Source organism: Pelophylax lessonae (genome assembly GCF_965119305.1).
Source record: "Pelophylax lessonae genome assembly, chromosome: 1".
Classification (NCBI taxonomy): domain Eukaryota; kingdom Metazoa; phylum Chordata; class Amphibia; order Anura; family Ranidae; genus Pelophylax; species Pelophylax lessonae.
Window position 1 is genome coordinate 809,572,617 of NC_138768.1, and position 25,947 is coordinate 809,598,563.

The 25,947-nt window shown below is 45.5% G+C and overlaps 1 protein-coding gene across 1 annotated transcript in view; it reads left to right on the forward strand.

The window, feature by feature from the left end:
• The window catches only part of POLN (DNA polymerase nu), a 560,717-nt gene that overhangs the window by 253,844 nt on the left and 280,926 nt on the right, over nucleotides 1-25,947 (forward strand). The window contains exon 14 of the mRNA XM_082249983.1: nucleotides 5,769-5,846. Coding sequence (XP_082106109.1) covers nucleotides 5,769-5,846 — 78 coding nt within the window. The remainder of the gene's footprint in view (nucleotides 1-5,768; nucleotides 5,847-25,947) is intronic.

Below are 25,947 nucleotides of genomic sequence, written 5' to 3' on the forward strand. Positions count from 1 at the left end.
CCATTTTCCCTGAGTCATGCAGTTTATAGTTCAGCCTACTCTGTCAGCACTTCCTTTTCCTCTGAAGCAGGGACATCGGTGGTAACACTCTGCTGGGCTCTGCAGGCTATCTCTCTCATTACCTTCTGTATTGTCATTTCTGGCTCACTTTTCTTCTCCTGTATGGGGGTCTTTTGTCACTGTATCTGTAGCTGTGGGCTGTGCACTCCGCAGCGGTCTTAAAGGGGCAGTACCAAATTTATTGCACTGTTGTTTCATCTTGGGCAATGGATTCTCAGGACAGCAAATTCACCCCAGCTCTGGTGGGGGACCCCAGTTCTCCTCTGGCCCCTCTGAGACCTGATTTGGCCGCTGTAGTGGCGACCTTGGTGTCCAATATGGAGATGCTGATGGCTGAACCTGCTGCTAGGAAGAGGCCCAGATTGTCTCTCTCTTCTGATTCAGATGGTGATATGGCTGCTGCAGCGAGCGTGCCCTTTTCAGGGTCTCGCTAATCCTTGGACCCGCTGGGGTCTGAGGGGGAGGCGGAGGTGGAGGGGGTTGATACTTCCTCCCCGGGGTCGCCCGAGGAACGCGCGACCATGGATGAATTGATTGTTTCTGTGAAGGAAACTACATTTGGAGGATGAGCCCAGTCCTCCGGGCATTGTGTCCTCTTTTGGGACACACAGGACCCGCAAGTCGGCGCAGGTTTTTCCCTGCCCCGCTGAGTTTCATTACACTGTTAATGAAATGTGGCGCACTTTAAAATGTCCATTCCTGGTCCCTAGTCGGTTCAAGTTGCTTTATCCCTTTGCACCAGCTACGGAATCACGATGGTGTGTGCCTCCACAGGTGGATCACACTGTGGTCCTGCTAAACAAGGCTACCTTGGTTCCTTCTGAGGATACCCCGGTTTTCCGGGATCCCACGGACCGGCGGTTGGAGTCTCTAGCCCGCCATTCCTATACAGTGGCGGGCTCGTTGCTCAGACCCATTTTCGCGTCCGTTTTGGTGGCTCAGACGGTGGCTGATTATACTAAGGTGCTTAGGAGCAACCTCGTGTCTGATGCTGTTCCACCTGCCCGCCTGTATATGGTGGATCAAATTCACCAAGGAATCATGTATTTGTGTGATGCGGCCTTAAATGAGGCCCCTTTAGCTGCATGCCTGTCTAGTGTCTCGGTGCTTAACCGGCGACTGATCTGGCTGAAGAGCTGGTCGGCGGACCAGTCCTCGTGGAAAACAGATGCCGATTTTCCCTATGCTGGTTCTCGCCTTTTTGGCGAGGCGTTGGATACCCTGGTGAAAGGCGTCACAGGGGGCAAGAGCACTTTGCTGCCCCAGAAGCCGAAGAACAAGCCCTTTCGTGGCAAGCAGGGTTCTGCGCCTCGATCCACTCAGGGGTCCTTTCGTGCCTTTCGGAACCATTCCAAGGGCAAACCCTTCAAGACCCAGGGGAGTCAGAAGAAGCCCTGGGCGGGCAAGCAGAAGTCAGGCAATGCCGGCTCTGCGGGTCAATTTGCCTCTGCCTGAAGGGGCGCCCTCACCCGTTTCAGGGGTGGGGGGACGTTTGCGTGGTTTCCTCCAACCTTGGCTGGTCCGGATTTCGGACCGGTGGGTTCAGGAAATCATTCGGTCAGGGTACAAGATCGAATTCCTTTCCCGGCCGGCGGACAGATTTTTTCCCTCAAATCTTCATTTGCCTCTTGGGCGTCTGCAGGACCTGCATCAAGCGGTGCAGGACCTTGTTGCTCAGGGGGTGATTGTCCCGGTGTCTCATCGGGACAGGTTTCGGGGATTTTATTCAAATCTGTTCACTGTGCCCAGGAAGGAGGGCAAAGTACGCTGAACCGCTTTGTGCGCGTTCGCAAGTTCCGTATGGAGTCTCTCCGCTCGGTGGTGGCCTCCCTGAGTCCAGGGGAATTCCTGGCCTCGATAGATCTAAAAGATGCGTACCTGCACATCCCCATTTTCGAGGGTCATCAGCGGTACCTTCGGTTTGCTATCGCAGAGGACCACTATCAGTTTGTGCCGTTACCTTTCTGTCTCGCTTCGGCTCCAAGGGTATTTACCAAAGTGCTGGCGCCGGTTCTGGGCCTGTTGAGGGCACAGGGCATTGCGGTCTTGGGGTACCTGGACGATCTCCTTCTGAGATCGAGTGTCAGCCAGGACCTGCTGCGCGATCTGTCCACCACGGTGCAGACGGTACAGGAGTTCGGATGGACCTTAAACGTTCAGAAATAGACGTTGTCTCCATCGGTTCGCCTTCCCTATCTGGGAATGATTCTTGACTCTGCTCAGGCAAAGTCTTGCCGGAGGACAAGCTCCGGACCTTGCAGGATGAGATCAGGTCCCTCAGGGACAGTCCGTCCTCGTCACTCAGGACCTGTATGCGGGGCCTGGGCTTGATGGTTTCGGCCTTCTAGGCGATACCCTTTGCTCAGTTTCACACGCGGGCTCTCCAGGCGGAGATCCTGGCCAGGTGGGACAGACTTCCTCAGTCCCTGGATCTGAGTGTCTTATTGAGTCGTCAGACCAGATTGGCTCTTCAGTGGTGGCTCCAGTCCCCGACGGTGTCGGAAGGCAAATCCTTCCGTCCGTTGTTGTGGACGGTGATTACCACGGATGCCAGCCTGTCGGGCTGGGGTGGAGTCCTGGGCAACCTGTCTGCCCAGGGCACTTGGTCGGAGGAGGAGTTCTCCCTCCCAATAAATGTGCTGGAATTGCGAGCGATAAAACTCTGTCTCTTCCAGTGGTCGGACCGACTTCGGGGCCGTCCTGTTCGGGTACAGACGGACAATGCTACCGCGGTGGCTTACATCAACCACCAAGGGGGCACCAGGAGTGCCTGGGCGGCCCGGGAGGTGACCGACATTCTGTCTTGGGCCGAGACTCATGTCCCGGCGATTTCAGCAGTTCACATTCCGGGTGTGGAGAATTGGCAGGCCGACTATCTGAGCCGCCAGACCCTGGACCAGGGAGAATGGTCCCTACACCCGGAGGTCTTCCAAATGCGGTGTGCGAAGTGGGGATCCCTGGACGTGGATCTGTTCGCATCTTGGCTAAACCAAAAGGTGGAAAGGTTCGTGGCAAGAACACGCGATCCTCTGGCAGACGCCTCGGATGCGTTGGTGGCCCCTTGGCATCAGTATCATCTGATGTATGCCTTTCCTTCGATTCAGTTGCTGTCCAGGTTCCTCCGCAGGTTAGCCTCGGAACCACACCTGGTGATAATAGTGGCGCCGGACTGGCCTCGCCGGTCCTGGTATGCCGACATTGTTCACCTGGCAGTGGCGCCTCCGTGGCGACTGCCAATGAGGGAAGATCTACTGTCTCAGGGACCGATCTTCCATCCTGCTTTACAGTCGCTGGCTTTAATGGCCTGGCTGTTGAGACCCAGGTCCTGAGGGACAGGGGTCTCTCCCCTGAGGTTATCCCTACTCTAATCAAGGCTAGGACAAACCTCATCTGGTAAAATCTATTACCGTACCTGGAAAGCTTTTTTCGCCTGGTGTGAGTTCAGGGGGTTCTCCCCTCGCTCGTACTCGGTGTCAAGAGTGTTGGCTTTCCTCCAGTCTGGGGTGGACCAGCTCCTGGCACTGGCCACGATAAAGGGCCAGGTGTCTGCACTGGCTATTCTTTTCCAACGCCCTGTGGCATCTCATTCCTTGATTCGCACCTTCATTCAAGGTGTGCGACATTTGGCTCCTCCCGGAAAGGAGCCTTTACCTCCATGGGTCTTGAACTTGGTTCTGTCCGTGTTACAGCATGCTCCCTTTGAAAACATCCGGGAGATATCGTTGCCTCTGCGGTCTAAGAAGGTTGCTTTTTTAGTGGCAATCACTTCGGCTCGCAGAGTATCGGAACTGGCGGCGTTGTCTTGCCGCTCTCCTTACTTGATAATTCACAAGGATAAGGTGGCCTTGCGACCACCCCCGTCCTTTCTTCCTAAGGTGATCTCTGAGTTCCACCTTAATGAGGACATTGTCCTGCCTTCGCTTTGTACGAAGCCTAAGCATCCTAAGGAGATTGCTTTGCATTCCTTGGATGTTGTTAGGGCGATCAGGGTTTACCTGTCGTCTACGGAATCCTTTCGGAAGATGGATTCCCTCTTTGTCCTTCCTGAGGGATCTCGGAAGAGCATGGCTGCGTCTGCAGCGACTATTGCCAAATGGATCAGACAGACCATTGAGCAGGCTTATGCTTTGAAGAAACTGGTTCCACCCTTCCCTGTTAAGGCGCACTCTACCAGATCTTTGAGTGCCTCCTGGGCCTATTGGCATCGGGCCTCGGTGGCCCAGGTGTGCAAGGCTGCGACTTGGTCGTTGGTGCACACCTTTTCCAAATCCTACAAGGTGGATGTTTTGGCATCAGCTGATGCCTCCTTTGGCCGCAAGGTTCTCAGTGCGGCAGTGCCATGAAGGACCCTTGTTTTTTTATGAGTCCCTGGCTGTTGAGGTTTGCTTTCCTGGGCTGTTGCTCCTGTTGAGCATTGTTTTCTTTTTCCCAGAAGGCTCTCTTACTGTGCGTGTAAGGTTCCTTTCTCTGATGTGGGTACTGCGTTACCTTTTCTACGGTTGCGTCTCCCACCCCTCATGTATACACTGCTTTGGGACATCCCAATAGTGATGACTTAGAGGTGGCGGCGACTGTCGGAGGACGTAATAAAACTGATTTTTTGTAAAATCTTACCTGTAAAATTCCTTTCTCTGAGTCCTCCGACAGTTGCCGCCCCCGCCCCTCTTTTGGGGTTGTTGTCTTAGGTTCCTACTGCTATGCTACCAAACTGAGTTGGGAGCGGTCACTGCAGGGAGGTATTGACCTAGTGGGACAGCCCCCATGGGTGTGTATATGCAAATGCCTTTGTTCTTTTTGACTAAGTCTTATGCCTAACTACTCCTGTGGAGCGGAAGTCAATACCCAATAGTGATGACTTAGAAGCGGCGGCGACTGTTGGAGGACTCAGAGAAAGGAATTTTACAAGTAAGATTTTACAAAAATTCCGTTTTTTTTTTCAAATGAAAATAACAAACATGTTGTTCTTACCTGCTCTGTGCAATATATTGCACAGAGCGACTCCACTCCTCCTCTTCCTTAGTTGCCCCCATAGCAAGTGCTTAGCATGTGCTTGCTATGGGGACAGATGCGCAGGCTCGCTCCTGAGCCAGGCTGTGTGTCCATTAAACACACACAGCCTAGTTCAGCCCCACCTCCTGCTCCCTGCTACTGGGATTTTGTTAGCTGCAGCAGGGGCCAATGGCTCCCGCTGCCTCAGCAAAGCCAGTGAGAGAGGCGAGAGAACTGCTACAGACGGGAACAGCGATGGATCGAGTGAGGTAAGTATTTAGGGGTGTGAGGGAGCGTTACCGCTACTGGGATATTTTTTACCCTAATGCAAGGAATGCTAAGAAATGTCTTGGCTTTAGAACCACTTTAAGGAGCATTTTGGACATGCTGTGTTTTTTTGTGGTTTGGTCTAATGTATTTAATATGCATACTGGGGAGGAGGGGATGCACATCTTGCTCTGTTGTTTTGGCCACCTCTAATTTTATCTACACATAATACATTTCCGTATGTACATCAAGTAATTTATTTCTGCATAGAAGATTTAATATTCTATTCCTGTAATGTCCTGAAAATTTACAAATGATAAATGGTAAAAAAAATATGATATCATGAATAGCAAGCTGTTAAATAATCTAGGTATGTGTGAAGTTAGATATCATGTTAACATCAGAACTCTGAACTGCTACTTATGGCAATTTGTGTGAAATGTTTACACCAGGAGAAGACCAAGAAATAATAACAATTAGTCCAAGATCCGTGTTTGTATCTTCCAAAGGCCGCATTTTCCTTGCAGCAGGCAAGTCATTTTCATTTTTCTGCCACACTACATCCTTATTTTTTGTCAGTTTGTTGTGAATTCCAGCTTCTATTGAAGTTAATAGTAATTGTTTGGATAATTGGTTAGAAATGGAGCACTTGTGACCACCAGAGGGAGCCTGCAGTCTATGTTTCCTGTCTATGGTTTTTGTCTATACACCTATTAAAATGATTAGCTCTCTCCTGTGCTTTACTTAGACTGTATAGTCCATTTTTGAGTTAAATTGTTGAAAAAGTTTTATATATATTTTTCTATTTATCATGCTTACTTTTTAAAAAATTTACTCAGATCAAAATTAGGAAAACAATGGCATTGAATAAATAATAATTAAAGCGGTAATAGACCCAAAACCGCAAATGTAATATATTGCGGCTTACCAATCATTAGATGTGGTGGCTGCATAAGTATTCATTTTTATGTTTTTTTCTCCTCTGTTTTCAACTTGTGATTTGGCCAGTAACACGCCACCTGTACAGTGGTGATTGAAAGTTTGGGCACCCCAGGTAAAAATGTGTATTAATGTGCATAAAGAAGCCAAGGAAAGATGGAAAAATCTCCAAAAGGCATCCAATTACAGATTAGACATTCTTATAATATGTCAACAAAAGTTAGATTTTATTTCCATCATTTACACTTTCAAAATAACAGAAAACAAAAAAATGGCATCTGCAAAAGTTTGGGCACCCTGCAGAGTTAATATCTTGTACTGCCTCCTTTGGCAGGTATCACAGCTTGTAAATGCTTTTTGTAGCCAGCCAAGAGTCTTTCAATTCTTGTTTGAGGTACAGTGCCTTGCGAAAGTATTTGGCCACCTTGAACTTTGCGACCTTTTGCCACATTTCAGGCTTCAAACATAAAGATATAAAACTGTATTTTTTTGTGAAGAATCAACAGCAAGTGGGACACAATCATGAAGTTGAACGAAATTTATTGGATATTTCAAACTTTGTTAACAAATAAAAAACTGAAAAATTGGGCGTGCAAAATTATTCAGCCCCTTTACTTTCAGTGCAGCAAATTCTCTCCAGAAGTTCAGTGAGGATCTCTGAATGATCCAATGTTGACCTAAATGACTAATGATGATAATAGAATCCACCTGTGTGTAATCAAGTCTACGTATAAATGCACCTGCACTGTGATAGTCTCAGAGGTCCGTTTAAAGTGCAGAGAGCATCATGAAGAACAAGGAACACACCAGGCAGGTCCGAGATACTGTTGTGGAGAAGTTTAAAGCCGGATTTGGATACAAAAAGATTTCCCAAGCTTTAAACATCCCAAGGAGCACTGTGCAAGCGATAATATTGAAATGGAAGGAGTATCGGACCACTGCAAATCTACGAAGACCTGGCCGTCCCTCTAAACTTTCAGCTCATACAAGGAGAAGACTGATCAGAGATGCAGCCAAGAGGCCCATGATCACTCTGCATGAACTGCAGAGATCTACAGCTGAGGTGGGAGACTCTGTCCATAGGACAACAATCAGTCGTATACTGCACAAATCTGGCCTTTATGGAAGAGTGGCAAGAAGAAAGCCATTTCTTAAAGATATCCATAAAAAGTGTCGTTTAAAGTTTGCCACAAGCCACCTGGGAGACACACCAAACATGTGGAAGAAGGTACTCTGGTCAGATGAAACCAAAATCGAACTTTTTGGTAACAATGCAAAACGTTATGTTTGGCGTAAAAGCAACACAGCTCATCACCCTGAACACCCCATCCCCAGTGTCAAACATGGTGGTGGCAGCATCATGGTTTGGGCCTGCTTTTCTTCAGCAGGGACAGGGAAGATGGTTAAAATTGATGGGAAGATGGATGGAGCCAAATACAGGACCATTCTGGAAGAAAAATTGATGGAGTCTGCAAAAGACCTGAGACTGGGACGGAGATTTGTCTTCCAACAAGACAATGATCCAAAACATAAAGCAAAATCTACAATGGAATGGTTCACAAATAAACATATCCAGGTGTTAGAATGGCCAAGTAAAAGTCCAGACCTGAATCCAATCGAGAATCTGTGGAAAGAACTGAAAACTGCTGTTCACAAACGCTCTCCATCCAACCTCACTTAGCTCGAGCTGTTTTTGCAAGGAGGAATGGGCAAAAATTTCAGTCTCTCGATGTGCAAAACTGATAGAGACATACCCCAAGCGACTTACAACTGTAATCGCAGCAAAAGGTGGCGCTACAAAGTATTAACTTAAGGGGGCTGAATAATTTTGCACGCCCAATTTTTCAGTTTTTTATTTGTTAAAAAAGTTTGAAATATCCTATAAATTTTGTTCCACTTTTATGATTGTGTCCCACTTGTTGATTCTTCACAAAAAATTACAGTTTTATATCTTTATGTTTAAAGCCTGAAATGTGGCAAAAGGTCGCAAAGTTCAAGGGGGCTGAATACTTTCGCAAGGCACTGTATCTTTGCCCATTCTTCCTTGCAAAAGTCTTCCAGTTCTTTGAGATTTCTGGGCTCTCTGTCACGCACTGCTCTTTTAAGGTCTATCCATAGATTTTCAATTATGTTGAGGTCAGGAGATTGTGAAGGCCATGGCAAAACCTTCAGTTTACGCCTCTTGATGTAATCCCCCGTGGATTTCGAGGTGTGTTTAGGATCACTATCCATTTTTAGAAGCCCTCTTCTCTTTAACTTCAGCTTTTTCACAGATGGCATCAAGTTACCATCCAAAATTTGCTGAAATTTTATTGAATCCATTTTTCCTTCTACTCGTGAGATGTTCCCTGTGCCACTGGCTGCAATACAACCCCAAAGCATGATTGATCCACCCCCATGCTTAACAGTTGGACGGAGGTTCTTTTCATTAAATTCTGTGCCCCTTCTTCTCCAAACGTACCTTTGCTCATGCCAGCCAAAAAGTTCAATTTTAACCTCATCGGTCCACAGAACTTGTTTCCAAAATGCATCAGGCTTGTCTATATGTTCATTTGCAAAGTTCAAATGCTGATTTTTGTGTTGAGGACGTAGAAGAGGTTTTCTTCTGATGACTCTTCCATGAAGACCATATTTGTACAAGTATCTCTTTATAGTGGAATAATGTACCACAACTCCAGTGTCTGCCAGATCTTTTTGGAGGGATTGTGCAGTCAAACGTGGGTTTTGAATTGTTTTTCTCACAATCCTGCGAGCTGTTCTGTCTGATATTTTTCTTGGTCTTCCAGATCTTGCTTTAACTTCCACTTTTCCTGATGACTGCCATTTCTTAATTTCATTCCGAACAGAGGATATTGACATCTGAAAACGCTTTGCTATCTTCTTAAAGCCTTCTCCAGCTTTGTGAGCGTCAACTATTTTCAGTTTCAGTTTTCTAGACAACTGCTTAGAAGATCCCATGGTGCTGATTATTGAGTCTGGGCATTTAAAACCTTTGAGATTGACATCCCTGGTCTTCCCAGACGATTATTGAGAACAATCCATGACACTGGCAGGTCTCAGCCTTGCAAAGGGGGCAGTGCATGCTGTAAATTCTTCTCGGTGCCCAAACTTTTGCAGACGCCATTTTTTTGTTTTCTGTAATCTTGAAAGTGTCAATGATAGAAATAAAATCTAACTTTTGTTGACATATTATAAGAATGTCTAATCTGTAATTTGATGCCTTTTGGAGATATTTCCATCTTTCCTTGGCTTCTTTTTGCACATTAATACAAATTTTTACCTGGGGTGCCCAAACTTTCGATCACCACTGTATTCGAGTGCCTACATTGTGGATGAAAGAGCACAGGGTGCACAACAGACATCTGCATTGTCAGTCTGAGGGAGAGGGGAGTGTTAGATGTAGTAGCAGACTTAAACACACTAACAAATTGAAGCTGAGCTCCAGCTAATACTGCATACTCTGTTACAGCAAATAATTTTTTCCTTTTTTGATAAAAATTTTACATACTGTACGTAAATAAATAAAAGCTGATAATTTTAAGCACCCTTGTCAGTGTTAAATTGTGTGCTTCGCCCCTGTTATTATAAGAGAGCATTTCTGTTCAAAAACAAAAGACTTAGGGGCGTGATCACCAGAGGAAAATGGGAGACAGAAAGCCTAAGAAAGAAACCTAATATAACCATCACATATAAGAATTAGCTGCAATATAATCGCTTTTGGGTTTAAAACTGCTATAAAGTAGTTATAAAGGCTAAACCTATTTTACCTTAATGCATTCGTTGCATTAGGGTAAAAATGATTTAGGTACCGCCCCTTACACTTACCTGAGCTCTCATTCGATCCAGCACTGTGCCCATCTGCAGCTCTCCTCCCCCCTCACTTCTGGGTCACTCAGGCTTTGCTGAGGCAGTGGGAACCATTGTCTTCTGCTGCTGTCAATCAAAGCCAGTGACGAAGGGGATTGAGCCCCGCTGTTTGTGTATATGGAAGGTGGGGGGAGAGCCAGAAGTGCAGGCAGGGGACCCTAGAAGGGGAGGTTCCACTCTGTGCAATTCCATTTCAGAGCAGGTAAGTTTAAACCTGTTTTATTTTTTATTTTTTTATTTATACAATCACTTTAACAATATTTTCTCTCCTCGTCTTCCAGGACGGCCCAACAGTGAGAGATGATAGGCTCCTCCTACCGGAAACACAATCAATTAAGATTAGTTAAAAGGCCCCACCCTTCCCTCAGGCCCCCAGTTTAGATTGTGTTTCTTCCTACAAGAAACGAGTGTGATTTACTTACCTGCAGACTATTGGAAGTCGAAAGGTAACCCTGTGAGCCAGGTTCAGCGGAAGGCCACGGGTTCCCCCTGGGGGACCCTACGAGCGGAGCTTTACCTGCTGCCCGATCCAGGCTTCTCACAGGTCGCCCAATGTGCAAGCCCTCGGTCACCTGCGGGATGTTTCCAGGCCTTGCAATCCAGCGCCGGCAGCTCTCCTCCACCGAAGGTTTTTTAATTTCCCGCCGGATGGGCAATTCAAGCCTCATCTTCAAAACCGGAACTTCCGGGGTGACGTCAGACGCGTGCGACATGAGAAGGAGGAAGAATGTGGAGGAGACGCCGGAGCCGCTTACGAGGAAGAGGAGAGGCAGCTCCAGGTGTCGGCAGCCAAACCCAGGTCTGAGCAGGGTAAGTGCTGAATATGTATCCTCTAGGGGGTCTATGCATTTTAAAAAGTCTGCTGGTTACCGACATTAAAAATACCTGGAAGTAGTATCATTTCCCTGACCCTAGTCAAACCCACCATGTTCTTTCTATGGTCATAATGTCAGGATTTATTATAGGAAGACTAGTACTTATACTATCTTGTATCCTGTCTTCCAGAGTCCTTGAGCGGTCCACAAGAATCCTCTGTCTCTACACCAGCATTGTCAGGACAGGCTGTTCATAAGAAGTGTGGTAATTGCTCAGATAAGTTGCCCAGCTCCCACACTAAGGCCTTCTGCTATAAATGCCTTTATTGAATGACAGCAATGGAAACTTCAGGAATGATGAAAGACTTTTTTTAAGACAATGCAGGAGGAAATGCTGTCCACTATGATGACAGTTAGGTCCAGTCTAGGAGCTAATAGAGTGGACCCTACAGATCCCTCTTCAATGGAAGGGACTTCTTCTCAAGAAAGCTCTCTATCTAGAGCAGGACCTTCAGGTACTACACCAACTACAAAAAACCTTCCCCCAACTCGAGTCAGGACAGAAGGATTATCTCCAGAGGAGAGCCGCTCAGATTCCCCATCCTGCTCAGAGGCTGAAGGGGATAAGGACTCAGATGCCCCAGATGAGGCAGAGTCAGCAAAAAACCTTTTTGGGTTAGAAAATATGCAGGTTCTCCTTCATGCCATCTATGCCTCAGAAGAGATACCTGATTTGCCTAGAGAAACCACGGCACAGGATAAACTCTACAAGGGGATAGGGATAAGTCCCTCTAGAGTTTTTCATATTCACCATTCACTGAAGACTCTGATTCTTCAACAATGGCAATTACCTGAGAACAGGTTAAATAAAGGGAGCTCCTGGAAGAGGAGATTCCCCTTTTAAGGAGGAGGATACAAGTAAATTCCTAAAAAGACCAAAACTAGATGCACCCCTGGCACAAGTTTCTAGAAAATCAGATCTCTCCTTTCTAGATGCTGTTAGCATCAAGGATGCCATGAGTCGAAAAGCAGAAACTTTACTGGGAAAAGCCTGGAATGCCAATGCAGCTACTATGGCTTCAGGTCTAACAGCCTCCTGTGTGGCTATAAACGCCTTTTTCTGGGTGGATAGACTCAGTAAAAATCTGTCTCAGACAAAAAAGTTATCCTGGACTCCCTGTCGGTGATAAGTAAGGCAGTGGCCTACCTGGCAGATGCAGCACTAGAATCAGTAGAAGCATCTGCCAAAACAGGGGCTCTCCTGAACATAGCCAGAAGAGCTATTTGGCTTAAGGAGTGGGAAGGTGATCTCACATCCAAGACCAAGCTTTGTGGTCTTCCATTTGAGGGGACCCTTCTGTTTGGTTCAGGTTTGGACGATGTCCTTTCCAGATCCTCGGAAAAAGGGAAGAAATTTTCCACAAAGCCTAGAGAGGCTAACAGAAATTTTTTTCATGGCCCCAGGGATAATAAACAGCAAAGAAGGAAAAGGGAACCTTCAAAGAGCTGGAATTTTCGGAAGGAAAGACCAAGAAACAGTGCGTCCTTTCCTTCCACCTCAGCCGCAAAGGATAAAAAAATGACTTTGAAGTCAAAGTAGGGGGCAGACTGAGTCAATTTCTTTTCAGCTGGGAAAAGATAACAGTCTCCCCATATATCCGCAGCACTATAAAAGAAGGCTACAGACTGGAATTTGCATCAATACCCCCTCCAACAGTAACCCTTACATACGTCCCCAAGGGAACGCAAAAAGGACAAGCCCTACTATTAGGGATTCAGGAACTGGCAGAACAACTGGTAATCATCCCAGTATCAAAGGAGCAGCTGTTCCAAGGGTTTTACTCCCATGTGTTTGTGGTCCCAAAGCCCTCAGGGAAGCACCGCCTGGTAATAAACTTAAAAAACCTCAACAAGTTCCTTTTATACAAAAAATTCACTATGGAGACCATCTACTCAGTAAGAAAAAATCTACTGAAAGATGTGTTCATGATCACCCTGGACCTCAAAGATGCGTACCTGCATTTTCCTATTCACCAGGATCATCAGCCATTTCTGAGGTTTGCAATAGTGACAGAGAAAGGAACTTCTCACTGGCAGTTTAGGGCACTACCGTTTGGACTAACCTCCAGTCCAAGAATCTTTACCAAGATCCTAGCGGAGGCAGTGGCTTGGTTAAACGACCAAGGGATAGCTCTAATCCCTTACCTGGACGACCTGCTGGTTTTTGCAAAAACAGAGGCCCAACTAAAGACAGACACCCAGAAAATAATAACCTGCCTACAAGAGTTAGGATGGCTTATAAATTGGGAAAAATCGTCCCTGGTGCCAACACAGGTACAATCCTTCCTGGGATTTCAGGTGGACTCGGTGTCACAGAAACTCTTTCTTCCCAAAGAGAAGAGGGAACAAATAGTTTTGGCAGTCTTAGACGTAAAGAATGCTCAATCCTGCCCCAGGAGACAGGTATTAAAAGTCTTAGGCCTTATGTCAGCCAGTATCCCAGCCATTGTGTGGGCACAGCTGCATGCAAGAGAACTGCTGTTCTTCCATCTGCCCTCTTGGGAAAGAAGAATAGAGTCACTAGACGAAATGGTTGTCCTCACTCCACAGGTTCAAACTTCCCTGGAATGGTGGACCAATTCAAACAACCTAGTGGAAGGCAGGCCATGGGGTCAGTGGGACCCAGTAAGGATTACCACAGATGCCAGTACCAGAGGCTGGGGAGCCCACCTAGAGGGGGCACAAACCCAGGGAATATGGGGCAAACGAACAGCCCAAGCCTCATCCAACTTCAGAGAACTGAAGGCAGTAGGAAAAGCCCTAAAAGCCTTTCGGAAACTCATATGGAACAGAGAGGTTCTGATATTATCAGACAACACCACAACAGTGGCCTATCTGAACCGACAAGGAGGGACCAGAACGAGATCTCTCCTTACCCTAACCCAAGACATCTTGGGTTGGGTCGAAGTAAGGGTAATCTCAATAGCAGCCGTCCACATCAGGGGAAAGGACAATCTGCAGGCGGATTTTCTCAGCCGCTACAGCATCAAAGAAGGGGAATGGGAACTGAACCCCAAAGTCTTCCAGTCTGTAGCAGAGAGGTTTGGGCAACCAGAAATAGACCTGTTTGCCTCACCTCAGAACAAAAAGTTGGAGAATTTCTTCTCCCTAAACAGGTCCAAAGAAATGGGTGGGCTGGATGCTTTAGCCCAGCCCTGGAAATTCAATCTGGCCTACTCCTTTCCACCTCTGATGCTAATTCCCAAAGTGCTCCAGAAATTGAGCAGGACGCAGGATCTAAATTTAATTCTGATCGCTCCCTGGTGGCCCAAAAGGCCATGGTTCCCAATCCTGAAAGCCATGTCCATAGCCTGTCCTTTGCATCTCCCAGTCTCCCCAGACCTTCTGTCTCAGGGACCAGTATAGTGTCAGAACCCAGGTTTCTTCCAGCTGACAGCCTGGTTACTGAACGCCAATTGCTTAGAGCAAAGGGATGCTCAGATAGAGTGGTAGATACTCTTTTACTGAGCAGAAAAACAGTCACTAGAAAAATGTATTTGAAAGTATGGAAACAATTCTGTGACTGGAGGAAGCAAAAGGACTTTTCTTCTACCTCTACTCCCATAATTCTGGAATTTTTGCAAGATGGAGTAGATAAGGGTGTGGCAGTAAACACCCTTAAGGTACAGATAGCGGCTCTTTCGGTTTTCTTGGACTCCAGTCTGGCAAAAGAGCCGTTAAAAGATTTTTGTTGGCTAGGCAAAGGGTTACCCCTATTACTAAAGACAGGTTTCCTCCTTGGGACCTGAACAGGGTCCTAGAGGCGTTATCTAAGGGCCCTTTTGAACCTTTAAAAGAGATTTAATTTAAATTTTTGTCTTTGAAAGTAGCTTTCCTGCTAGACATCACTACAGCAAGAAGAATTAGTGATCTACAGGCTCTTTCCATTAAAGAGCCATTTATGGTGGTCTTCCCAGATAGGATCGTGCTAAAGCCAGATCCTCTGTATCTACGAAGGTTTCATCCTCGTTCCATAGAACTCAGGAGATAATTCTACCATCTTTTTGTGACAAACCAAAAAATAAGAGAGAATGGGAATTCCACTGTATTGATGTAAGAAGAGCTCTTCTTATCTAGAAAGAACAAAGACCTTCAGGAGATCAAATCACCTTTTGGTCCTTCATTATGGGCCTAGAAAGGGTTTGCAGGCTTCCAAGCCTTCAGTAGCTAGGTGGATTAGGCAAGCAATTACCACCTCTTATGAGTTATCAGGTGTTCCTGCTCCAACTAAGGTAAAGGCGCACTCTACAAGAGCCATTGCTACATCCTGGGCCGAAAAGGCAGGAGCATCATGGGAACAAATCCGCAATGCAGCCACCTGGTCTAGTCATGACACCTTCCTGAAGCATTTCCGTGTCGACATACTGTCTCAACAAGACCTAGCCTTTGGCCGAAAGGTCTTACAGGCAGTGGTCCCACCCTAAGGTAGGCAAAAAGGATCTCTATTATCCTCTCACTGTTGGGCCGTCCTGGAAGACGAGGAGAGAAAACCTACCGTTAGTACACCTGTAACGGTCTTTTCTTCTGAGCCTTCCAGGACGGCCCGTCTACCCGCCCTTGTTAAAAGGGTGTATGATAATATGGATAAATGTAAGTGGTAAGTACCTATAGAATTATTAGAACACTTCCCTCGGAAATGGTTGTGGAAGATACTTTATTACAACTGAGGGCCTGAGGGAAGGGTGGGGCCTTTTAACTAATCTTAATTAATTGTGTTTCCGGTAGGAGGAGCCTATCATCTCTCACTGTTGGGCCGTCCTGGAAGGCTCTGAAGAAAAGACCGTTACCGGTGTACTAACAGTAGGTTTTTCAATTTATACAGATTCATGTTAATGGGTTCAAATAAAAAAGCAACCAAGAAATTTAGGGATATACTGCATGTACATTTTAAACTTGCCACTAGAAACTAAATATGCTCATCATACTGTCCTTGGCACACCTGAATGTTTATTCTCCTTGTTATGTGACTATTTTAGAGACCACTAATACTAGAATGTACTACAGTATAAGAAGCAGCCAGCAGTCTGCTTTATCTGTGGGACTGCTTTTTAGACTTGTAGGCCAGCAAAACAAAGATTAAAGGTTTCATATTCCCTGAACTAAATAGAGCTGTTTATCCCCTGCATTCCTTGTTGTTTTCTATCTGAAATTATAGAGGAATTTCCAGATTTGGCCAGATTGCAGAAACTGAATAGGAAAAAAATAATCACAATTTATAAATTTTGGTGCTGCCCCTTCTGACCCTACTTTCCTAGGCAGATCAGTGCCATTTTATGCTAAAGGCTGCCCTCAGAGTAGGGGGGAGTTAATCCACTATACACAGCTACCTTCCTTTCCACTGATCTCATTGAGTAGCCAGAGGCGTACCTAGGGTCTCCAGCGCCCTTGGCGAGGAGCTGTATCGCCCCCTCCCCCTTGAAAGAAAAAGTAAAAAATGTAACTAAAAAAATATATAAAAGGGAATTGAAAGTTTCTGAGGTGTCCCTTGTTGGCCCAGTGTAGAGCTCTCTAGTGGGCAAACATTGTGTCAGGTGTGAACAACAAGAAAGAGAGGGGTGAGAGAGAGAGAGAGAGAGAGGGTTTGACAGAGAGAGAGAGGGGGGATTGACAGAGAGAGAGGGGGGGTTTGACAGAGAGAGAGAGAGAGCGGGGGTTTGACAGAGAGAGAGGGGGGGGGTGACACAGAGAGATGGGGGGGTTATAGAGAGAGGAGTGGAGGTTGCAGAGAGAGAGATGGGGGTTGCAGAGAGAGAGATGGGGGTTATAGAGAGAGGAGGGGGGTTTGCAGAGAGAGAGAGATGGGGGGTTGCAGAGAGAGAGATGGGGGTTGCAGAGAGAGAGATGGGGGGGGTGGCAGAGAGAGAGGGGGGGGTGGCAGAGAGAGAGGGGGGTGAAAGAGAGAGAGAGATGGGGGGGGGGGTGACAGAGAGAGAAGGGGGTGACGGAGAGAGAGAGAGAGAGGGGGGTGACAGAGAGAGGGGGGGATGACAGAGAGAGAGGGGGTGATAGAGAAAGAGGGGGGGTTGCAGAGAGAGAGGGGGATGACAGAGAGAGGAGGGGGTTGCAGAGAGAGAGAGGGGGAGTGACAGAGAAAGAGGGGGGTTGCAGAGAGAGAGGGGGGGGGTTGCAGAGAGAGAGGGGGGGTTGCAGAGAGAGAGAGAGAGGGGGGTGACAGAGAGAGAGAGGGGGGGGGGGTGACAGAGAAAGAGGGGGATAACAGAGAAAGAGGGGGGGGGGTGACTGAGAGAGAGGGGATGACAGAGAAAGAGGGGGGGTGACAGAAAGAGGGGGGTGACAGAGAGAGATGGGGGTGACAGAGAGAGGAGGGGGGTTGCAGAGAGAGAGATGGGGGTGACAAAGAGAGATGGGGGGTGACAGAGAAAGAGGAGGGTGACAGAGAAAGAGGGGGGGATAACAGAGAAAGAGGGGGGGATAACAGAGAAAGAGGGGGGGTGACAGAGAAAGAGGGGGGGTGACAGAGAAAGAGGGGGGGTGACAGAGAGAGATGGGGGTGACAGAGAGAGAGGGCGGTGACAGAGAGAGGAGGGGGGTTGCAGAGAGAGAGATGGGGGGGTGACAGAGAAAGAGGAGGGTGGCAGAGAGAGAGGGGGTGGCAGAGAGAGAGAGGGGGGTGACAGAGAGAGAGGGGGGTGACAGAGAGAGAGGGGGGTGACATAGAGAGAGGGGGGTGACAGAGAGAGAGGGGGGGTGACAGAGAGAAAGAGGGGGGTGACAGAGAGAGAGGTGGGTGACAGAGAGAGAGATGGGTGACAGAGAGATAGGGGGGTGACAGAGAAAGAGGGGGGCGACAGAGAGAGGAGGGGGTAACAGAGAGAGAGAGGGGGTGACAGAGAGAGGGGGGGGTGACAGAGAGAAAGGGGCCTGAACTCGCAGAGGGCTTGATGTAGGGCACTGAGGGGGAATCGATGCAGGGAAAGAGGAATGAGGGAGCCACCTGCCTTGCTGACCTGGAGTGAGAGACCAGAGATGGAAGCGAGGATGGATGTATCATGTGCAGGAGCTGCTCGTTTATTAGAGGGGAAAAAAATCGGTAGAGCCGGAGGAATGCTGAGGCTGCAGCAGTGTGTGTGAGAGCGGAGGTGTGCTGGGGATGCTGTGAGAGGCACTCTGTCTCCTGGTCTGCCCGCTCAGCCGCTCTCAATGTTTCAGACCTGGATGGAGCCGCATGCTGCCTGGGGGCGCCGGGGAGTGCAGGCTGAGCGGAGGGTGCAAAAATCACTAACACTGTCAATGATTTTTGCGCCCCTTCGACCTGCGCCCCTGGCGGGCGCCGGTCTCGCCAACCCCTTGGTACGCCCCTGGGAGTAGCATGAATGTATTTTATCTTAATACACTGCTCAAAAAAATTAAAGAAACCATTTTTGAAAACACATCAGATCTCAATGTGGAAAAATCGCATGCTGGATATCCATACTGATATGGACTGGGTAATGTGTTAAGAACGAAAGGATGCCACATTGTTTGATGGAAATGGAAATGAAAATGATCAACCTACAGGGCTGATCTCAAAAACACCCAAAAAATCAAAGTGAAAAAATGATGCAGCAGGCTAGTCAATTTTGCTAAAATTTCATTGCAGAAAATCAAAATGGTGCTCCTAATGAGACGACGGATGGTGTCCTGGGGTATTTCCTCCCAGATCTGGACCAGGGAATCACTGAGCTGCTAAACAGACTGAGGTGCAACCTGGCGGTGTCGGATGGACAGAAACATAATGTGTTCTATTGGATTTAGGTCAAGCGAACGTGGGGGCCATTCAATGTTATCAATTATTTTATCCTCCAGGAACTGGCTGCATACTCTCGCCACGTGAGGCCGGGCATTGTTGTGCACCAGGAGGAACCCAGGACCCACTGCACCAGCGTAGGGTCTGACAATGGGCCCAAGGATTTCATTCCGATAACTAATGGCAGTCAGGGTGCCGTTGTCTAGCCTGTAGGTCTGTGCGTCCCTCCATGGATATGCCTCCCCAGACTATCACTGAGCCACCACCAAGCCGGTCATGCTGAATGATGTTACAGGCAGCATAACGTTCTCCATGGCTTCTCCAGACCCTTTCACATCTGTCACATGTGCTCAGGGTGAACCTGCTCTCATCTGTGAAAAGCACAGGGCGCCAGTGGTGGACCTGCCAATTCTGGTGTTCAGTGGCAAATGACAATCAAGCTCCATGGTGCTGGCAGTGAGCAAAGGGCCCACTAGAGGACGTCAGAACCTCAGGCCACCTTCATGAAGTCTGTTTCTGATTGTTTGGTCAGAGACATTCACACCAGTGGCCTGCTGGAGGTAATTTTGTAAGGATCTTGAAGTGTTCATCCTGTTCCTCCTTGCACAAAGGAGAGGATACTGGTCCTGCTGATTGGTTAAGGACTTCTATGGCCCTGTTTAGCTCTCCTAGAGTAACTGCCTGTCTCCTGGAATCTCCTTCATGCTCTTGAGAATGTGCTGAGAGACACAGCAAACCTTCTGGCAATGACAAGCATTGATGTGCCATCCTGGAGGAGTTAGACTGCCTGTGCAACCTCTATAGGGTCCAGGTATCGCCTCATGCAACCAGTAGTGACACTGACTGCAGCCAAATGCAAAACTAGTGATAATCAGTCAGAAAAGATGAGTAGGGAAAGAAAATGTCAGTGGCCTCCAACTGTAAAATCTTTCCTGTTTTGACAGTTGTCATTGTTGCCCATCTAATGCACCTGTTTTTAATTTCATAAACACCAAAGCAGCTAAAAACGGATTAACAACCCCCTCTGCTACTTAACTGACCAGATCAAAATCCCAGGAGTTTAATTGATTTGATGCTATACTCTGATTAAAAAGTGTTCCTTTAATTTTTTTTTGAGCAGTGTATATTTAAATGTCTAGAGTTTAGCTTGAACAAAACACTCTATTGCATCTTTTCTACTGTGCCATAACTGGGCATTTTTCAGTAATACTAATAGCAGAACTGAAAAAGACTCACAAAAGCATAGACCCAATGCTTGTTTTTCTCTATAGGCCATTTAGGAGCATAGCTTGATAAGCAATCTAGGGTTATACTGCCACCTACAGGAAAAATGGATACAGGCGCATTGGAAACTGAAGGCTGGCCTCCTTGAAGCTAAAACTTCCTCACACCTGCTCAGCTTCTCTTAGTGTCCTTAGGAGAATGGATGTTCTTTCCCTTTTGCTTATATTTTTTGCTTAAGTTTGAAGAGTTTTATACAATCAGCAGCTACTGGTAGATTCAGGGCAGATATTGGAAATCCTGAAAGTCTCTCCAACTAGTGCAGAGTCTCCCAGTTCATTGAGGCTGGATTTCACACATATGCGGCCACCAGTTCCTGCCTGAGGTCCGATACATCCCTGTTCACCTGTTCAGGTGTGAATCATGTCCAAATTTGTACCTGAATTGGACCCAAAGACAAACAGGACCCTTTTTAAATGTGGACCTGTGTGAACTGGCTCTATTGAGAGCCGGTCACCCTCGCCTGTCATGCGAATTGAGTGCGGAGAAACCCACATGCGATTCGCATATGTGTGAACCCAGTCTAATATTGGTATTGACAACCAGTTAGTGTTCAAGTTAGCACAGGTCTCTGGCCAGGAGATATATAGTGGCATATTGGGCAGTATGACTGGGCTTTGGGGTACCCCTTTTTATTTTTTTTATTAAGATTCATGTGTGTGTGCTTTTGATATTTGCTGGCTCAGCTTGGGTTTGCTGATGTAGCTTACTGAAGAATGCACAATCCCACCACCTGCTCCTGATTTGGCCTCGAAGATTGTGGTACATTGACCTCATTCCCCAATGTGTTTACACACAAGTGTCATCATCAGGGAAAGACTACGACGACAAGTGTTATGTGGAAATGTTTTTGGTGGAGCTTGTGGCCAAGGACATTATCTCACACGCCGGCAGAATTTCCGGCGGTGCCATCGTTGATTCTGTCAATGCGAGTTACTGATATCCACATGTAAATGTATAAGCTTGAAAAAACAGTGCAAATAACACCAATGCAATTGCGCACAGGATAAGGATGTAAACAATATGACAATATATTACTATATAGTGAATAAATGAATTAGTTTATATTAGAGCCACCCGTCTAAAAGCAATTGGCTTATATATGTAAAAGAAGAAATAACCGCGCTCATAAAATACATATACACATTAAAGTTCAACGTGCGTTGTGAATACTGTGCTCATAAAAAGTCCTGCATCAATTCCATATATATATTTAGTAAAAGCTTTGCTTGAATGTACATCAAATCACCAGCAACTCATGTTCGTGCTCTCCTCCACCGACACCACATGCACATCCCACTTACTAGATAAAATAGACCCCTATTACAGGCAGTCAAAATGAGCTTTGGATCAAGGGTAAAAAAGCACTGTCCTAAAGGATGGGGTTTCCGCTCAGATATCCAAATGTTGTAACCACCGATACGTTGAAATTATCCGGACAGGTAAAAAGGGAGATAGGAAGCCTCTTATAGAGTAGTATTTATGAAAACCATTTATTAAAATTCATTAGTAACTTACAGTTTTAAATTTCAGTAGACTGCTGTGTGGAAGCTGATTCAAGCAGGGGACGCTGTTCCGCGTTCCACCTGCCCTCCAAACTCCTGAAGTGATGTAGCGGCATATCTCAATATTACCGACGTTTCATCAGTAACGTCTGATGTCATCAGGTGTCATGTCTGAATGAAAACCAATCCAGTTCAATCCTCTAATTTGGACAACCATAGTAATCGGGTTGATCATCCAATGGACTAAGGGACTACAGTATTTGACTCTAAACTCACCAGTATATTAAATCACTGGTTGCCAGTCAATAAATCATGTGGATAAATGCCATCTAGTGGCAAATAAATAGATGACATTTTAGTATGAACTGGATTGGATATATAATACAAATATTTAGGACATTATAATTAGTAATATTTATATTATAAATACGACATATTAAAAAATATACAACATATTAAAAAATATTAATTTAATTTCAAAATTGTGACACAGTTATTTAATAATTGGAAATAAAACAAATTAGGTCTATATCAATATTCATGCCCATAGGATGCAATCCATTTCACTCTTGGAAACAGGGTACAGGGGAGGAAGGGGGGGGGCAGTTTTGGAATCGAGGATAGGGTCCCCAAAATCAAGGGAGATTTCACCCACCCCGATTTCAGGAGGGCCAAGTCAACCCACCCCATTGGGAAGGGGAGGGGCATTCACACCAACGGCAACAATGGGAGACACCCCAAAGACGAGGACCACCTTATGGAACTACAAGAAATGCAAGAGAGGATGTAGAGGGGGAGAAAGAACATAAAGAAAAAGGGAGCAATAGAACATAAAGAAAAAGGGAGCAATAGGGCAAGATATTTTTAACTTAAGTGCTACAGTATTCACAGACAATGAACTTAAAGTTTTGGAATTATGGGTAGCATGCGGCTGGTTGATTTATAACTGTAGCATCTGTATGGTGAGTCTTGCACCAGTTATTGTTGTTGTTGTTTTATGTTTATTATATTAAAAAGATTTTCAAAAAATAAAGTTTTGGAATTAGGTCTCAAATATGCCCCGGATAAAGGGTTTGATAGGTTCAATACCTTTATAGATATGGAGAAATTTATTAGGAAACTAAAAATTAAAAAACATTTTCTTTGGAAAACTAAATACAGGTTTTTAATGATGACAGACCATATAAAAATAGTGTTTTTAGAGATCGATCCACTTTTAATCCACCCAAATCCTCCAACCAATATTTGGAGGTTTTTAAGTCTATGGTGGAAGAGAATACTAGGAAGTTGAAAATCCATAAACATAACAGGAAGGGAAACCTTCATAAAGGGATCAAAGAGAAGAGAAAAAAACAGTAATTAGGATGGCAGACAAGGGAGGAGGGATTGTGGTACTCAATAAACCCCTAGTACCACTTTATCCATCATTTCTCCAAGATAGTAAACATCTAATTAATATACTGGAAAACATTCCTGTACACGATGATACTTTGCTTGTCACTATAGATGTTGAATCATTGTACACGAGTTTAAAACAGCAGAATGTACTGGACACCACTTTTGCAGCATTGGATACCAAATCTGATCTCAAAATTGAACAGAGAAAATTCATCTGTGACTCTTTAGATTTGGCCATGAGTAATAATTTCTTCTGGCACAATGGCTCATACTATAATCAAATAAGGGGTGTGGCCATGGGTGCCAAATATGCACCTAGTGCGGCCAACATATTATTAGGACAATGGAGGAACAGTAGATTTTCTCCAGACCTGAACCATCCCTGGTTTTGTATAAAAGGTTTATTGATGACCTATTTATACTTTTATATGGATCAGAGGACAGTTTAATTCAATTTATAGGTAAAATTAATGAGAACCAATTTGGTCTTAAATTCACGGCAACCTGGGCCAAAAAATGTATCAATTTTCTCGATCTGATATTGGAAAAATATAATGGATTAAAAAGGACCAAAATATTTTTTAAGGGTATTGATCGCAACAGTTACATCCTGACCATGAGTTGTCACCACCCTAGATGGCTGGGAGCCATACCCCAAGGACAATTTATGCAGATTCAACGCAATTGTAAATAAGAGAAAGATTACATAGAGCAGTCCAATCTACTGGTTAATAGATTTGTAGAAAAAGGATATAATCGGAGTAACCTGCAATCCACCCAACAAAAAGTTAAAAATATGTTGAGAAAAAAATTGTTAGCTAGCTACTAAACCAAAAAATGTGAGTAATATAGGAAAAAATGGTGATTCTTACTGTAGCACTGCCCCCTAGAGGGCTGCTGGATATACTGTAGTACTTTCTGGATTCCCGTGGGTTACCCGTAGCAACAGTCTATGAAACGTATCACTTTAAATGCTTGGCTCAGACAATGAACAGTCCAGGGGATGTTGTTTTGTAGTTTATTGTAGAACTGGGATAGGAGAAGGGATGAGTGGGATACTCCAACTGACAACTATTCACAATGGTGAGGACAACTGACTTTAGAATGTGGCAAGGCCGCTGCTTCACCCTGCCACTGAAGTGAAGATAAAGTGTTCCTGCTTGAATTTCTCTTCAGGGTTATAACTCGGCACCCCCTTTCTCTCCTACTGTGTGTGCTGACACCCTTCCACTGACTCGCCACTGGAGTGGTCCCCTTCCTGGGCAGACCCCTGGCAAGCTTCTCTGTACTCATGGACACCGTTTTTCCAGAGTCACTCTGCCTTCACCTCCACTAGTCAGCTTTCCTGGACCTCCGGATTCAGCCCCACACTCCTCGCTCACAAGGCCGACCGCCTGTGACCACCATCCACAGCGACGGAAGAAGAGACAGCCGTCACGCTCCTTCCCAGGACCTGGCTTCCCACCCAAAGAAACCCTGCCTCATGTGCTCTTGGCTTTTATACCCTATCCCATGATGCACCTCTCACTGTGCCAACCCACTGGGACAGGTACAAAAGACTATGCGTCATTGGCCAGGTTTCCTCCACTGTCCAATGAACATCCTGATTAGATACAGTGGGGAAACTCCCTCAGCCCACAAGAATTGCACACCAAGCAGGCCTATATACTGATCAGGCTCCCCTGATAAGCAGAAAGAGCAACTATGCTTTACCTACCTAGCACCTATCTAGGAGGGTGCTACATTACTAATTTCAATTGAGATTATAAAATATTTGAATCTATTGTACGCAAACACTTGCCCATTTTGAAGCAAGATAAAACCCTTATTATCCTACCTAAAAAACCTACCTTTATTTTTTACAAAGCGTTTAGCTTAGGACACTCCATATCCCCTAATATCCCTGACCCACCCAAAAAGAAGGTTACTTTTTTAAACCAAACAGGATTTTTTCACTGCAGGAGGTGCAAGGCCTGCAAAACCATCAAAAATAAACCCAGGAAATTACTGCCTTTCAATCTAAAAGTACAGGGCAAACCTATTAAAAAGTTTATCACCTGTCAGTTCACCCACGTTACGTATCTTATTACATGTCCGTGTGGGTTACAATATATTGGAAGGACAACTAGAAAATTAGGCATAAGGATAAATGAACATATAAATAACATCAAAAAGTGTTTTCCTAAGTATAGCTTATCTAACCATTTCCGGATTCTTCACAACAGAGATCCTAGTAACATGGTTTTCTGTGGTATAGTTAAATTTAAACCACATTGGAGGGGGGGGGGGGGGGGGGAAATATGACCCAGAGGGTTTCCAAGAATGAAACTGAATGGATTTTTAAAATGAATACCTTGCATCCTATGGGCATGAATATTGATATAGACCGGAATTGTTTTATTTCCAATTATTAAATAACTGTGTCCAATTTTAAAATGAAAATAATATTTTTTAATACGTTGTATATTTTTTAATATGTTGTATATTTTTTAATATGTCATATTTATAATATAAATATTACTAAACATAATGTCCTAAATATTTGTATTATATACTCAATCCAGTTCATACTGTGATTTAATATACTGGTGAGTTTAGAGTCCCATAGTCCATTGGATGATCAACCTGATTACTACAGTTGTCCAAATTAGAGGATTGAACTGGATTGGTTTTCATTTAGATTGAGGTATATATTAAGAAGGAACTGACGTTAGGCGATCATATGACCCCTGATGACATCAGACGTTACTGACGAAACCCATCGGTACTGAGATACGCCACTACATCACCTCAAGTGTTTGGAGCGCAGGTGGAACTCGGAACTGGGGCCCCTGCTTGAATCAGTTTCCACACAGCCGTCTATTGAAATTTTAAATTGTAAGTTACTAATAAATTTTAATAAATGATTTTCATAAATACTACACTATAAGAGGCTTCCCATCTCCCTTTTTACCTGTCCGGATAATTTTAACGTATCAGTGGTTCCAACATTGGGATATCTGAGTGGAAACCCCATCCT